Genomic DNA, 16,652 nt, shown 5'->3' on the forward strand with positions numbered 1-16,652 from the left:
ACTTTTGCCAGCAGTATACTTTATACTGGGTTTTTAATGGACAAAGTGCACTCCTTGAGAGCCTTGGAGGGATTGATTTCATAGCCTGGGGGAGGAGGTAGCATTGCCCATTTCTAGATAAAACTGCATCTCAGCAGCTTTTCCCTTTTACCTAATTTGAGAACGTTTAAACTCTTCATGGAATGCAGTCTGGCAATTGGCTTCCTTGGGCTACTTAGTTGTATATGGATCCTGCACCAGAAATGAGCTAGTGTGAGATACGTGAGAATCCTGGCAGGAGAGTGGCAGGATCAGGATTCGAGGGACCCAATATATCGAGAATGCCATGAACTTCAGTCCCGTTTTGGTGATTTTAGCTTTGCCTGCATGCCAGGAGATCTGCTCCTTCAGTCCTTGTGGGGTTTGGAGAACCTGGATTTGAAGGTCACAGGTAGTATTCAAGTGACAGAGCAGGAGTTGTGTGATGGAGATCCTGGGAACTGATTCTGGCTTCACTTTTCACTTCTCACCCCTTTGCTGGGGCCTCCATTTCACTAAAGGCTTTGTTAAGGAGAGCGTAGTAGCTGGTGAACCTGGCAGCTTTCTGCACCATACAGGCACTGGGGAGAAATCCCTGTGACGACAGATTCCTGGGCCTGATCTGGGCAGCTCCAAGAAGGGAATGCAGATGCAGTGACCATACTGCAGAGAATAAGGAACTGGAAGCTTTTTCAGCAGAGAATGTGAAGCCCCAGCCTATACTCTACAGGACACATGTGGCAGCTGGTCACAGCTCAGCAGGAGGGGTCTTTGCTTGGTTGAACATCCAGCTGAAGCTGGTGCCCATCAGTAGGTGCTGCCAAGCACTGCTGAGAATTGCAGAGTGGCTGGGCTGGTGTGTTTGTGGGTTGGGTTGTGGGTGTTGTGGGTTTTTTGTGTGTGGTTGGGTGTGGTCTGGTTGGTTGAGTGAGGATGTAACAGGGGGTTTTATTAATGTTAAATCATGTTTTTCTTGTTTGTGAAGCTGCATATGCTCTGCTGCAGACAGGGCTGGAGCATTTCCTTCCAGCCTCTCCACTCTCCCATCCTCAGCTTTGCATAGTCCCACTTTCCCCAAGGAGCCATCTCTGGGCATGTCACCCACCACACATGACCTGTTGCAGACTTGTTCTCTGATACTCTGCTGTTGAGTGCTGATCCCACAAGAAACTTCATGTTATCTCCACTTCAGAATATGTCTCTAACATTCCAGACCCTGCTTTGATGCTGTTGGGTCCTCCATGCATAAAAACAGGGCTGGGGAAAACAGCTGTATTTGCCTGTTGTATCTTCTTGATGGAATGACTTGAAAACAGCACAAATGCAGCACTTTTGTTATGTCTGGAAGGCCTGGCCAGCAAAATAGACAAGGTTTAAACTGAAGCTCATGCAGTGTTTGTTCTGTGCTGTAGGAAGGATGGAAATGATGGAGGGCTCATTAGAAGAGACAGTCCAGCTAAACTGCAGCTCTTCAACTTCTCAGCTTCCCTCTTGAGCCAGTTTAGTCAAGCTCTACAGCAGAGGACCAGCATGTGGTCCATTGTTGCATGTGTGGGTTTGATTTCTGAGCTGCAGACACACATGGATGTGTTTGAACAGCTGAGAAGGAGACTTTCCTCCTTTCAGACAAAATCCTTTTTCTTTACCCATAATCAGTGGTTTTTTGTTTGGCTTTTTTCCTTTTTTCTGGAGGGGCTGAGATGAATGCTGCTTTAGCTTTCCTTTCCAGTCCTGTGCTCTTTAGCTTCAAAGATGACTCAGAGCCATCAGGCAGAAGGTGCTGCGGTGGAGATGTTCTTAAGGTTCAGAGTATTTGAAGCTCGTGTTGTGCCTATGCCAGGGTTAGAAACTGGATGCTGGCAGATGTTAATGTGCTCCACTATGATTAAAAGTGAGCTCAGCATCAGCTCCCTGGAAGGGAAGTCCTGTAATACAGACTTGCAGCAATGTAACATCTGCAGGATGGTGGAGAACCTGTCAGAACAAAGCCACTGGGAAGAGGTGGGTTTCTGACATCCCAACCTGCTGATGAGCATACCTTTGTGTTGCTGAGATCTATCTTGATTCTTGAGGTTGGCAACATCACGTTCTGGCTGTGATCATGCACATGCCCTCTGGTAACTCCTTGCCTTTCCGTGTTCCCAGGGTTGCTGTGGAGGTGGTGACCACGATGACTTCGGCTGATGTGATGTGGCAGGATGGCACCGTGGAGACAAACATCCGCTCCAACGAGCTGATTCCTGTCCATCATCTGGACAACAATGAGTTCTGCCCTGGGGACTTTGTCGTGGACAAAAGAGGTATTGGGTGGCAAAACAGTCCTCTCCTTGGGGAGCAAACATGCTCTTAAATGCAGAATATTCTTCAGCCTGGATCTCCTAATGTACATTGCAGCCCTTTTTATGGTAGGCTTAGTAGTACTCACTGGAGGTAGGCGCAGGAGCCTAACAAGGGACAGTGGTTCAGCCAACTCAATGTGAGTATCAGTAGAGAACCGTTGTTTAACTACCATTATTTAAACTGTTGAACTGTGATAACAGGCAAGATGTGGAAGGAGTAAATGCCAAGGAGTAAAGCTGGGATTCTCAGTGTTTCTGTACAGTAGAGGTGGCTACCTTCTTCTTGAAAGCCTTGAGCTCTGTTGCAGAACATGGGGAGAAAGGAACAGCTCACTTTAGGCTGCTTCCTCTGTATGGCTTGTTTGTCATGACCCCCCCCCCCCCATTTTTTCATGGAGGGGTTATGGGATCCAGAGGCATCTTGCTTCCCCTTTCTTCACCAAACCAATTGCTGACACTGGTGAGGGTCACAGCACAAGTTCAAGGAGACTTAGAATTTTTGGCCATGAAATACGATGGCACACCATCTGCTTTCAGCTCCTTTTCTAGCAGGGGTAGTCCCTCAGCAGTGGAGATCACAAATTATTGTCAGGTTGGACTCTGATAGTCTCTGTGTGGTGCTGAAGAGGCACCAAAAGGCCCACGGAGCTGCTGCAAGGGCTGGAGCACCTCTGCTCTGGAGCCAGGCTGAGAGAGCTGGGCTGGGTCAGCCTGGAGAAGAGAAGGCTCCTGAAGGGGAGACCTTAGAGCAGCTCCAGTGCCTAAAGGGGCTTCAGGAAACCTGGAGAGGGGCTTGGGACAAGGGATGGAGGGACAGGCCAAGGGGAATGGCTTGAACCTGCCCGAGGGGAGACTGAGCTGAGCTCTTAGGCAGAAGCTCTTCCCTGTGAGGGTGCTGAGGCGCTGGCACAGGGTGCCCAGAGAAGCTGTGGCTGCCCCATCCCTGGCAGTGCTCAAGGCCACGTTGGACACAGGGGCTTGGAGCAAGCTGCTCCAGTGGAAGGGGTCCCTGCCTGTGGCAGGGGTTGGAACTGGAGGAGCTTTAAGGTCCCTTCTGACACAAACCAGTCTGGGATTCTGTGGTTGTATGATTTGAGAGCAGAGCACTAAGGGAACAGTGTGTTTTCTTTTGGTGATAAAGCTCAAAAGTGGATGCGTTCACCCAGTCCAATAATCTTATTTTAACATCCCTGTGCCCCATTAAAGTGCAGCTCATTAGCTGAATACAGTTGTGACTGTGCAGGAAGAAGTGTTTTTCTTCCTGCCATTCACAAATGGAAGGTTTCAGCTGGGAGTGCTTGGGAGCTGACAGCCTCAGTTGCTGTGCAGAGTCTCTGCTCCTCACTTACCTTGTCTGTTTTCTTCCCTACCATTGTGACCCAAAGCTCAGAGCTCCCAGGACCCTGGGTTATATGGAGTCGTGCAATCTGGTGACCATATTGGCCGTACCTGTGTGGTGAAGTGGTTCAAGTTGAAATCCAGTGGAGATGATGTGGAGGTAAGTGCAGGAGCCGGTGCTTGTTGGAGCCAGCTAAGAGAAAAGCAGCCACAAAACACACAGGCTTCACACATTTAAGCCTGGGAGTCAGCTCTGCAGTAGAGTTTGTCCTTGAGGATGGGAACAGCAATGTGCTTTTGGCCCTATGAGGCTTAGCTGCATATTTATAGGTGCCTCCTAGGCAGTGAAGACCAAACAGAGTTTCTATCCCATAATCAGCATCAGGCTGAAGGTTATTGCTGAAGTTATCAGGGACAGTTGATTTGTTAAGTTCACTATAAGAATTTTTCCTTCCCATGGCTTTGCTAGCTCATGGAAAGAGAAGCAACCTATTGCCTGTTGTCCTGCTCACTGTGCTGGGCTCTATTGCCTATGGCAGCCTGATGCCTTTTCCTCGGGGCTTGTATGAACACTGTTTTGCAGAGTCCTGATAGACCTTGGTCTAGCTGGGAGATGAGGAGGATTCAAGCCACACAAATGGGGTGGGGGAGACCACGTTGTCAGAACCGAGCAGGGCCCTTTACATCTAGAAGTGGACCATGAGTGAGGCCTGGGATTGTGCTCCACTTCACCCATTTCTCATTCGTTGTGAGGCTCCTAGCTCTCTTCCTTTAGGAGGAATCAAAGGAAAAATGTTTCCTATTGACTGACAAGGCTTTCATCAGGCACTTCCCATTGCCTTGGATCATTTCAGAAGTAAACTCTAACCCTTTGGGCCTCAGCAAACTGCTTTGAGAAATCTGGGTGTTCAGAAGGGGATAAAATGCTGTGCTTGCCTTCTTGTGATCGTAGTGATGTAGAACCTGAAGTAAAGGTGAGGATGAGCAGATGGCACAGAATATCTGCTTCCTTTCACTGTTGTACCTTGACTGATGTGCTGCAGGATGAGGTGATGGGAAGGGACATCAGCAGCTCCTTGCAGGCTGTTGGACAACTGGAAATTGACCCCCTATAACACAGTACCTCTAAGTGTTGCAGGCGTGTTGTGCAGGTCAGTGCAGCATCCTGGGGCTGACGTGTTCACCTTCTGTCTGTGCTGCAGCTGATCGGGGAGGAGGAGGATGTGAGTGTGTATGATATTGCTGACCACCCAGACTTCCGCTTCCGCACCACTGACATCGTGATCCGCATTGGCAACTCGGATGGAGCCACAGCTAAGGAGGATGAGGTGGGTTCTGGGCACAGTTACGTGACTACATTGTCACCAGCTATTTGTGGAGGCACTTGAGAGAGTCACTCAGAGGGCCTCAGGCTCCACAGGGGTATCCTAAGCTCCTCAGCTTGCTAGCTGTGTATTGATGCTCCCTACTGTCATGAATAACCCATCAAACCTGAAAGTCTGGAGATGTAACCTTGAAATCCTTTGCTTTTTGGTGACAGAGTCTATAGCAGAGCAAGAACAAAGTGGGGACAAGATGCAAACATGCCTGAGTGGGTTTAGTAAGAGTCTTGCTTAAAGTCTCAGGGTAATCTCTGTTATGGGGATATTCTGTGGGCTCCAGTTTCGCTTGGCAGCAGAAGACTGGGGTTGTGGTTTTCAGGTTTTCATCTGAGCTGTTATGTACATCTTAATTCTGTTGAGCTAGTTGATCTGGCGAGGAAGAGGGAACAATTTATGTTGTAGAGGTTGCACTCTTTGCTATGAAAGCAGCATCCTCGATGTGCAGGGAAGACCTCCAGCTTTTGAGACTGCTGTCCTAAGTAAGAGTTAAAAGGTGCAGTGTGGCTCTTCCTGCAGCTCCAGTTTCAGCAGCATGAAGCACATCCCAGCTTGCTCAGCTGACCTGCATAACCTCCTTCCAGTGCAACGTGCTGCTTGCTGTGCACACCCCGTGCCAGCGGGGACTTGTCTGTTCCCTCCCTCCTGGGAGAAGCTGCTGGGATCCCACTAGAGGGCAGCCCCATTCCAGGGAAGGCCCTGTTGCCTTCCTGGCACAGCCCTGCAATGGCCCTGGGCCTGCTTAGAAACCAGATCTCCTGCCATATGAGACCTCCTGGTTCCTCCCCTCCTTGGGCAGTGAACACCTGGGAGAGTGTTCCCCTTCTCTAGGGCAGTGTTGTGGGATTTCCATGTGATTCTTTTGCCCCTCAGCATGGGAGCCCAAGACTCCTGCTGGGGCTGCAGGCATTGCTCTAGGTGCTTATCCAGCTGGGGAATATCTGTTTCTGAAACCTTCCTGCTCTGCACTTCTGGGGGAGGAAAGGCATTGACAAACTGCTCTTGTCTCCACAGCCTTCAGTCGGACAAGTGGCTCGTGTGGATGTCAGCAGTAAAGTGGAAGTGGTGTGGGCTGATAACTCCAAGACTATTATTCTGCCTCAGGTGAGGTTCTGTTCCAGTTTGTGATATCCCTGTAATTGTTGACTGCGTGATAAGTCTTGGGTTTAAATCCTGGGTGCAGAGAGATTCACTGAGGAAGGGAATCTTGCTCCATTTATTACTGCCTTCCCCTATCGTAGGATGACTCCCAATTCTGTTAGCACAAGAAAATCCTTTGTCAGGAGGACTGAACAACTAACTGGCCATCACTGCTCTTCACTATAGAGACCAGGAAGGTGTGGCAGTGCTCCCTTCATACACTGCCCTGCCATGTTCCCAGCTCTGCACAGCCCTGCTCCTGGCCTCCTGTTGCTCTGCACTTGGGTTTGCAGAGCTCAGGGATCATCAGTTCTGACCTGAGCCCAGGTTCCCTGCATTGCCCAACTAAGGCACTGCTGGAAGATGATTGTTTGTTCTGTCTTGCTTGTGAAATAGCTCCATAGTGGTTTGTTTGGTTTTGGTTTTTTTTTGGCTAAAGAGGCTCCTCCAGAAGCTGGGCCAGAGCCACAGGTTCTCACCCCAGCTAACCTAGGGATCAGACCCAAATCTCTTCCCAGGGCAGGGAGGGAAAAGGGGTGAGTGCAAGCTTAAAAATAGATACAGCCACACTGCTAATCCATTTAGCCCCATTGATATGTCTCCTGCATTGTTCTAAGCTTTTCTGTTGTACTACCCTGTAATCGTCTTCGCTGCTCCATGTAGTTTCATCCCATGTCTTTTTTCCTTGTTGCCTCAAATGAAGGCAGACAGCCCAAAGCTAAGAGAAGGCCTGCATCTGTAGGGCCCCATCTCTGTCACTGTGGCAGAGAACACCACTGCAGAGATGCATTTGGGAGTAGAAAGTACTCGCTCCAGATTCCTTTCTAAAGCAAGCAGCTCTGCATTAATTACAGTAGAATAGTCAATGCCTGCACTATGGCAGTGGACTGGAGTGTCACAAAGCAGGCTGCTGTCTCCCTTCCCCCTGGTGTCACATGTGCTTGGATCACAGGCACAATGAGAGGGCTGATGTGTGTTCCACAAAGGGCTGTTCTCACCCTGCAGGGCTGGGGCTCTGCAGCAGCTCCTGCTGTGTCACTCCAGCCCCTTCCATTCTGCTCGGGTGCGTAATGATGGGAGCTGGGGAACGTCAGGAGCGTGAGTTATCGGTTGGTGAAACCCGGATTTATCAATGCCTGTCCCTGTGCCCTAGGAGGAGCTGGTTGGGAGCTTTCTCTCAGCTCTAAAAATAAAGATGGCATGAACGGCTAATTCCCTTTCCGCCTCAGATTTGGATTAGCTCTGAGGTTTGATGGCTCTTCCTGCCTGCAGTCACTTGTGTTGAACCCAGCTAACCCCTGCTGCCTGCCTGTCTCTGGGTGGCACAGAACAGTTCAGGGCTGTGACAAGATGATTGAGTGCCCATGGGCTTTAGCCCCTGGGTCACATCTTGCAAGATTAAGAGGATTCTTGGGCCATCAGTCAAGTGTCAGAAGCTTGTGGATAAAATGCTCCATCCTCACGCAGCCCTGTGAAGTTGTTCTTGCTCCCTGCCTCTGTGGTGGTGCTTGTAGCTGCAGTATGTCTGTAAGGCTCTGCAGGGGGCCTTGTGGGAGACATAGCATGTGCACAACTAGAAGAGGTGAGGCCAGATGGAGCATGGAAGGGTTCAGCTTCCAGCAGCAAAGGGGAAGGGAACATTTTATGTAAGAGCTTATTCAGCAACTTGGGTTAGACTTCATTGTCCCAGTTGAATTTTAAGCAGTAGTGACATGCAACAGCCGAAGCAGCATAGCAGGGCTCTGATGGCGAGTAGTGTGTGCCACAGGAGAAGAAAGCTGGTATGGGAATGTTTTCCTGCTTCCAGCATTGTTTCTGTGGAAGAACAGAGTGTGGAGGCAGCCAAACCAGGGCTCTGTGCCAACACAGTTGCTAGTACAGAAGCAGGACCAGAAATGCTAAGTCCACTCACAGTACATCTGCATGTGGAAACCCTGGGGCATCCAGGTAGCTGTTTAGTGCCTGTGTGCTCTCCCTAGCTGGATCCCAGCCAGTGGAATGGCTGCAGCCAACCTGGAACTTGCCTTAGTTTTGCCCTTTGAAAAGTGGAGGGTGGGGTTCTGCTGATCCATAATCTGTACCAGCCACTGAGCATGTCATTTAGATCAACCCCAGTCCACCCTGTAGAGATGGAAGGGGTTGAAACAGCCCAACCAATCCTAAATGCAGGCTCCCTTTTCATGGGAAGAACTGACTTGCATGTTGTCCGTAACCCTAACCAACTTAACACTCTGTGCTTCAGCCGAGCTCTCTTGTAACTCTGCTCTCCTTCAGCACTTGTACAACATAGAATCAGAAATTGAGGAGTCAGACTATGACTCTGTTGACGGCAGCACCAGTGGAGCATCCTCAGAGTGGGAGGATGAAAGCGACAGCTGGGAGACAGACAATGGCCTCATGGAAGACGACCACCCAAAAATCGAGGAGTTAGAGCCTGAGGAGCCAGCGGCAGAGGAGGTGAAGAAAGTGGAGGAACAAGTCCAGGGAGCTGTGGCTATGGCTGTTGCGGATCTGGCTGCAGAAAAAGGCGTTAAGGAAAGAGCCCCCAAGAGCTTCCGCGAGCTAAAGGAGGCCATCAAGATCTTGGAGAGCCTGAAGAACATGACTGTGGAGCAGCTGCTGACTGTGTCTCCCACCTCCCCCACTGTGGAGCTGGAAAAACCCACTCGGGAGAAGAAGTTCTTGGACGATATTAAAAAGCTGCAAGAGAATTTAAAGAAAACTCTGGATAACGTGGCTATTGCAGAGGAGGAGAAGATGGAAGCTATGGTGGAAACAGAAAAGAAAGAAGAAAAAGCAGAGGCACAGACACCGGTGAGGTCAGAGTGGCCCAGTGAGACACCAGTGCTGTGCCAGCAGAGCGGAGGCAAGCCCGGAGTCACCTTCACCAGTGCCAAGGGAGAAGTCTTCTCTGTGTTGGAGTATGCTCCAGGTGAGTGTGTCAGGTCAGGCCAGTGTGGCAGACTCCATCCTTGTTGTCCTGCAGTATTCCCTTCTCCAAAACCTTTGCTTCCAGGCCTTTTGGGTTGGCTATCCTCTCTTCTTCCTAGTCCTTTTCACAGCTCATTAACTAGGGAGGAGACATTAAGACAACTTCTGTAGCACAATCTGTTCTGGGAGATAAACCTGGCTTTTAAATAGCATCTCTAGGTGCTACTGCAACAGGAGTGTGATTCGCTTTTACCCACGTTGGTAAGTCACTTTGGAGGGCTGCAGGGAAAAGCTGCTCTCCATTGCAAGTACTTTCTCTAGAGCTGCAGGCTTTGTTCAGGCTTAGTTGCAGGGATGAACTGGTTAAGAAGCAGATCAGTAACAGCTTGTGCAGGGTGTCCTTGATGGGTGAGAGTCCTTGTTCACTTACACCAGTGTTAATCAGCCAAAAGTACAGAGCAGCATCTGTTTGTGTGGAGCAGTGGTGACAGCAGAGCCCAGGGTGCTCAGGAGCCAGCCTGCCAGGCCAGGACTGACAAGAAAAGGTGGCCAAAGCGTTCAGGACCTGCAGGGTACATAGGTAAAGATGGGGAGCCGTGCTTAGGGTTTGCAGAGAAAGGGTCATTACCCCAGCTGTGGGACAGGGCTCCTGGCTGTGGCACAGGGACCATGTTGTGTGGGACCATGAGAACAGGTTGTGGCTGCTGTGCAGTGTGGGAAGAATCAGATCATCTCCAGGCTGCCTCCTGGCTCAGCACCAAGGCAAGTTTGACTCTTTTCAGCCAAATGATGCATTTATAGACTTGCCTTCACAGGGAAGCTGTGGCAGTTCCCAAAGGCAGGCTCTAATCCCGTTCTCTTCCTTGCCCCACAGATACCCATGCCTTCAAGAAAATGGAGTTCCAGCCCCCAGAAGCAAAGAAGTTCTTTAGCACCGTGCGCAAGGAGATGGCTCTGCTGGCCACCTCCCTGCCTGATGGCATCATGGTGAAGACCTTTGAGGATCGAATGGCAAGTGCCTGCTCTCAAGTGCCTGTGTGTTAGTGCTGGGCTCAGCATCTACATCACTTTCTTTCTGGAATTCTTTCTGGAATTCCCTGCTTAGCCTTAATCCTTTGCATTAGAGCTGCAGGAATGTGTTCAGCTTGTGTAATACAGCTGTAATTACCGTAAAGGGCTGCTTGTGCATTCCTCAAGTCAGGGTGGGAAACAACCTGGAGCTCTTCATTGTAGGAAGCTTATTTCAGGTGCTTTGCCCCTGGGCCGCCTGTCCTGCTGAGCAGGAAAGGCGGGTGGGCAGCAACAAGGGGCTGGTGTAACCAGTGAGTAGCCTGGGGCTTGCTGGCTGTTCCCAAAGCCCTGCTTCAGATCTCCTTGCACACTGTGGTCTCAGGCTGTAGAACAAGCCCACTTCTATGGGGAGAAGTGCCTTGAGATGTGTTGTTTGAGCCAAGTTAATCACATCTCCTCTCTCCTTCTGTGTACACACAGCCTTGCCAAGGTAAGAGGATGCTTCACTGGCTTCTGTTGCCTCTCTCCACAGGATCTCTTCTCAGCACTTATAAAAGGGCCCACACGCACGCCCTATGAAGATGGGCTTTTCCTCTTCGATATCCAGCTCCCCAACATCTACCCTGCTGTCCCCCCTCTCTTCCGCTACCTCTCCCAGTGCAGTGGGAGGCTGAATCCCAACCTGTACGACAATGGCAAAGTGTGTGTCAGCCTCCTGGGGACGTGGATAGGCAAGGTAACGCTTCCATCCACCCGTCTGTGAGGAGCAGTGGTTGTGGCAGGAACAAGCCATGTCTTACCAGGCCCAGAGTCCTGGGCTCAGGCAGTGCTTGAGCTCAGGGTGCTTTGGGCTCTGTTTTAGGTGTCTGGAGCAGGTAACTGGTGTAGGTTAGCTTCTACGGGGACTGTATTTGGCTCCTGTCCATCCTCGATGAGAAGCCTGTGGTCAGACCAGCCAGGCTGTGTCACACTTGGACAGAGCAGAGATGCCAACACCAGCATGGGGTGTTCTCCCGTGGTTTGGGTCCCTGTCTCCCACACTATGAATGAATCGTGTAGCGTGGCACAAAGTCCATCTGGAGACTTGGAATAAAGAGAGCCAGGGAGATGCTGTGTTGTGAACAGGCAGATCAGCAGGGCATGGGGAAGGGCTGGAACTGGTGTCTGGTGTGTAGGGTCACACTGTTCCATGTAGAACTGGCCTAATGGGGTGTAGTGCTGGCACAAAGCAGTGGAGAGATGGGTTGGTACAATGGGACACCAGCACCTTCCTGCTGTGAATGCAGAGAAACTGAGGCCTTGCTTCCTGTGACATTACCCCAGAGCAAGCTGCTGGTGCTTGAGCCCTCTAACACATTTGTATGTATGTTTCAGGGGACAGAAAGATGGACCAGTAAATCCAGCCTCCTTCAAGTGCTCATCTCCATCCAAGGTAAGGTTAATGCTCCTGCAGCGCCTGCAGGACAGGGAAAGGGGGAGGGAGGATCCCAGGCTTACGGCAGGGGGGGCACCCAGTTGGGATCTGCCACCCCGCTGGGTTAGCCCTGCCTTTTGCTCTCACATTGCTGGACAAAGCAGTGTCCTTATCTCTGCACTTCAGCAGTCGGAGCAGGTTCAGGCTTTCCTCGTGCCCTGAGTTTTGGCTGCATCCCAGCTCTCTGACAATGCTTTCCCTTCTTCTCACTGCATCAGCTAAAGCACAGAGCTGTTCTGCTGCTGGCTGCGAGCTGACAGAGGTGAAGCACCGTGTCCTCAGCCGGTTACCAAAGTTAGTTGAGGTTGCTAAACTGGGCTTCATTTGCAGGTCTGTTTTTATCCCACTGAGTCACCTGCCCGTCCTACATTGTACATGTTTTTGCACATGATGCTGGTGTTTATGCTCCTTCTATGTAGAGAATAATGAAGGGTGTGTCTAGACCAGCCCCAGAGTTTCCTGCCATAGGGCTTTGCTGTGTCTGGTATGGGAGCAGACAGACTAAATCAAATCTCTTCCTCAAGGCCACCTTTCTGTATGGGGAGCCCAGGCTTGTGACTGCAGAAACCTTTGAGACAGAGCAAGGCAACTCCTGCTCCTCTGAAGTCTCACAGACCTGAGGGAGAACAGCACACAAGAAAAGCCTTTGCTCATTTCCAAAGCTGAGGATCCAGGTTTAAGCAATGAAAGACTCAATGTTTTACTGGAGCAATGTGGTATTAGTGAAGGAACCTGCTCTGCCCCTGCTCCTGCCTGGGCTGGGAGACGCTCGTGGTCTCACCTCCAGCAGCTCTAATGCAGTTAGTGGCAGGCTGCCAGCAGCCTGGCAGTGTTGGTGCCATTCCTACACACATGTGATTGCATTAGACCAGCAGCAAGCAGGAGAAAGCCTGGGACGGGTGACCTGTCCCACTAGTTCATGTCTCAAACTGTGCTGTCTGATGGGACCGTGCTGCGCAGGACAGGACGTGGCCAGCTCAAAGCCTCTTACTGAAGTTTGGCCTTTGTTCTGATTAAGAGGAGGAAAACAGAAAGCTTTGGGTGTGTTTATGGGGTTTTTTGCTGGGCGGGGAGGGAAAGGAGATGTGAAACTTTTCCCCTTCTGCCCTTTTGACCTCCTGTGCTTTGTGTGCCTCTGCACCACACTGGTAGAAGACTGTTCTTGCAAGCCAGGGCCACTCTTGGTAGTATCCAAGATTCCTACTGCCCTAGCAGAAGGCCACAACCCATCCATGTGAGTGCTCCCCTTGTGATCCCTGCCTACTGCACCTTCCAGGTTCCTGGTTTTCCATCCTGGCCTCTGCTACCTGCTTGAAGTCAAAGCAGGGATTCTGGCCTGGGGCTGCCTGCATCACTGAGCCTGTGGGTGATGCCTCAGCAGGGCGGTGCCGTGCCCCTTGAACCCCAACCTCCTCGGCTTGGGATTCAGTGAACTCCCCCCCTTAACCCCTTGGTGCCCCCTTCTCTTGGCAGGCCTCATCCTGGTGAACGAGCCCTACTACAACGAGGCAGGCTTCGACAGTGACCGGGGCCTGCAGGAGGGCTATGAGAACAGCCGCTGCTACAACGAGATGACGCTGATCCGGGTGGTGCAGTCCATGATGCAGCTGCTCCGCAGGCCCGTGGAGGTCTTCGAGCACGAGATCCGGGAGCACTTCCGCTGCCAGGGCTGGCGCCTGGTGTCCCGCATCGAGTCCTGGCTGGAGACCAACGAGCTGGTGGAGCGGAGCCACGAGCAGGCCAACGGGGCGGATTCTGCCTCCCTTTGCTCGGCAAGCAGCGCCCTGGCCGAGAGCCCGGGGGACAATGCGGGATCGCAGGGGGGATACGGGAGCAGCTCGGAGCAGGGAGCGGGCGCTGAGCTTTCCGACTCGGCGCTGGATGAGTCGGAGTTCACAGCCTCAATGCCCAACGCTGCTGATGGCCAGCAGTACTCGGACTCGGAGAGCACAGCCCACGCCAGGGGGGCAGACCTGGCCAGAGACCGAACGGACGAGGGGAAGGCTGCCCAGGACTCTGCCGCGCAGCCCAGCGTGAAACCAAAGAAAAGGAGGAAGAGCTACAGGAGTTTCCTTCCGGAAAAGAGCGGTTACCCTGACATTGGGTTCCCCCTCTTCCCCTTGTCCAAGGGGTTCATTAAAAGCATCCGTGGTGTCTTGCAGCAGTACCGGGCTGCCTTAGCAGGGGCCAATATCCCAGAGTGGACAGAGGACAAATAAACCATCAGGTTAGGGACAGGCAGGTGCAGGGGAGAAGGGAAAGCAGCAGAAAGGAAATAAGCAGATGCTGTCACCAGTAGACTTGCTTCTCCTTCCAGCTTTTCTTCCTCAGCTTGGTTTGTTCCAAAGAAGGTGGTAGGCCTGACTGCTCCTCCCAGGAAAGGATGTCTAAGCATGAATAACTCTTTGCCCCAGCCCTTCTTCTTTCCCCCCTCCCATGTACGTGTTCCTTTTGCAAGTTTGACCCTGCAATGGTAAGATTTGAGACCTGCACAGAAGCAGTCTTGCAGCCACATTCCCTTCTGCACTTTCATCTTGGGGCACCTTTCCACACAAGGACTCTTCCCACCCATCAGTTTGGTCTGGTGGGCTTCAAGCCAGGAGAAGTGATTGCTGTAGGAGCTGGAAGGTAAGGGCAATGCCCTCCCGGTCTCTCATTTTTCTCTGCATTACCATGGGTTTTATGAAACCTGCCCCAGCTTTCCTGTTCTTAGACATGGGATTGTGTTTGCATTGAGGTTGTCTGCACCATACAGAGTTGCTCTGGTCTTAGTTCACAGATAGCTACGAGGTTGTTGCAGTCAGGACTTGGTAGGCAGAACCAGAGCTCTGAAGTGGCACTTGTGCTGCCCTGGTAGTGCTGCAGGGTTTCCATCCAGTTCTGCAACTCCTTGTCAGCTTCCTGGAAGCAGTTCTCACCATCCCCGCTTCTTTTTGGCCAGGGTAAGGCAAACTTCCCTTTCCCCCAGCACGCATACTGCCTGTCTTCTAGAAATACATGGGATTCGGGGTTCTGCCCCTGTTACTTGCTTCAGTAGCAGCATCCTTCATTCCCAGCCAATCCAGGCTGTCACACAGCACTAAGCTACCCCTGGATCTCAGCCTCGAGTGGTCCTGGGGCACGCTGTAGATCCCGAAGCTCCTCTTGGTGGTGAACGTGGTGTGGCTGCTCCTCCTCCATCAGCTGTAGATGGGTATTTTGGAGCTGTTGGAGCCAGGGCCCCCACGGGACAGGAGCTATGGTGTGGTGATGAGGTCCTGTCAGAGCAGCAGCACTTTGTGCCTGTTCTGTGCTGTTACTCAGCAGCTGGGGCACTGTTCTCAGTTCCTTCCTTGCCAGGGTGGCCTGGGTCCGCTGTGGGCACAGCACATCCTGTCCCTGATCTCCACGGCCCCTCTTGGGACAGGGCTGGTGGGATCAGCCCCTGCTCCAGCAGTGAGAGCTGCTGACCCTGAGCACTTTGAAGCGGTGACTGTGCCGGAGGGCCCTGCTCAAGGCACCTTCCTGAAGCCTCTTTTCCTGTGCACCCTTCCCTTCCCTTCACTGGTGGAGCTGGGACATTGCTCCCCAGCGCCACCGCATTGCCCAGCGTGCAGGCACTGGGGAGCTCCCTCCTGGCATCCCTGTGGAGCACAGCCGGTCAGGGGGAGCCCCCGGTCCTCCAGCAGCGCCAGGCTCCCCGGAGGAGTCGGGCTGAGCAGATGGCTCTGCCACGAGTGAGGATGGAGCCAAAACCCTCCTTTGCTCTTGCTCGCTGTGGCTCTGGTCCCTTCCCCTCACCCAGGCCAGGCTCTGGCCTCTTCCCAGTTTGAAGCAGGGAGGTGCAGGTGCCTCTCAGTGCATTTGCACGGTGCTTCCTGCTCCTTGAACCACCAGGGCCTGCACCCGCTGCCCCAAACCCCCTCCCGTGCCCCTGTGCCTGCCCCTTCCTGCTGCCCCCATGCTCCGGGCAGCACAAAGCCCTTGTGGTGTCCCCATCCTCTGCTGGGTCTCGCAGGGAGCAGGGTTGGCTGCGGGCAGACCCTCACTGGGGTGCAGGGGTGCTTTGGGGCACGGGCAGTGCGAGCCAGGTGTTAACTCCTGGCCACGTTCTGGTGCTAACTGCATGAATCCCTTGAGTGAAGAGCAAGGGCATCTCCACCATGGAGGGGGTCACTTGGTGCAGAGGGCTGGGAGGCTGCTTGTACCCAGGGATGAAACCTCTTTAAGAGACCAAGTTGCTGTTGGTCCTCCACTGACACCGACTTCCTCTGTCCCCTGTGGCTGCCCTTACAGCCCCAGCGGCCAGAGAGGGAGAAAACCCTTTTGGGATGGGGAGGGAGCAGCTCCAGGGCTCCCTGCTTTGCCCACCCTTTGCTCTCATCTCCCAGCGAAGGCCGTCCCCTTCGCCCAACTTTGTTTCCTCTGATCTGAACCAAGAGCTTTGCACAGGCTCCCTGTGGGGTGCATTGGCCGTGGGGTGCATTGGCCGTGGGGCAGGGGCCGGTGCCCCCCAGCACTGCCCCACACGAGGCGTGCCCAGAGGTTTACACGTTTTCTAAAGCTTTTGATAATGTGAAGCTGGGGCAGGGGCTGGGCACCGCTGTGTATTTTGTGTATATGTAATATTTAAGGAGAACACTTTAAAAAGCTAAAACCTGGGGGGGAAAAACAAAAGTGGAAAAAAAAAACCCCAAAAAAAGCCAAAGCATGATGCTTATTGTCAGCCTTAACCCGGCTCCGGGCTCTGGGATCATGTACAATGAGAGCGGGCTGGAACTGCAGCGCGGGGCAGGGGGAAGGAGCGATCGCAACCCCCTTTGTAGCCTTGGTTCTGTACAGTATTTAATGAAGACAACAGCCCCAGCCCTGCCCTTGAGGCCATGCTTAGAGGTGTCGTCCCCGTGCAGATGTGGGTGCTTGGTTGCTTACGGTATCTGTATAAAGTGCTGTGTGCCCATTCGGACTTTTTTTACCTGCAGAACTTGTTTTGTTTGGCTAACCCGGGTGTAATAAAGGAGGGAAGATGACTTGCCATTGAAT

General features: G+C 52.3%; 1 protein-coding gene across 2 annotated transcripts in view; it reads left to right on the forward strand.

Moving 5' to 3' along the window:
• The window catches only part of UBE2O (ubiquitin conjugating enzyme E2 O), a 62,539-nt gene extending 47,880 nt beyond the window's left edge, over positions 1–14,659 (forward strand). For both annotated transcript variants that reach the window (XM_061377275.1, XM_061377276.1), the window contains exons 10-18: positions 2,164–2,318; positions 3,743–3,855; positions 4,898–5,023; positions 6,089–6,178; positions 8,489–9,146; positions 10,020–10,156; positions 10,689–10,892; positions 11,531–11,588; positions 13,104–14,659. In XM_061377275.1, coding sequence (XP_061233259.1) covers positions 2,164–2,318; positions 3,743–3,855; positions 4,898–5,023; positions 6,089–6,178; positions 8,489–9,146; positions 10,020–10,156; positions 10,689–10,892; positions 11,531–11,588; positions 13,104–13,849 — 2,287 coding nt within the window. In that variant the 3' untranslated portion in view covers positions 13,850–14,659. The remainder of the gene's footprint in view (positions 1–2,163; positions 2,319–3,742; positions 3,856–4,897; positions 5,024–6,088; positions 6,179–8,488; positions 9,147–10,019; positions 10,157–10,688; positions 10,893–11,530; positions 11,589–13,103) is intronic.
• Positions 14,660–16,652: the final 1,993 nt, after the last annotated feature.

The sequence above is a fragment of the Neopsephotus bourkii genome, unplaced genomic scaffold, assembly GCF_033783945.1.
Source record: "Neopsephotus bourkii isolate Nb327-2 ecotype Australia unplaced genomic scaffold, CSIRO-AGI_Nbou_v1 NB_1749, whole genome shotgun sequence".
NCBI classification, from domain to species: Eukaryota; Metazoa; Chordata; class Aves; order Psittaciformes; family Psittacidae; genus Neopsephotus; species Neopsephotus bourkii.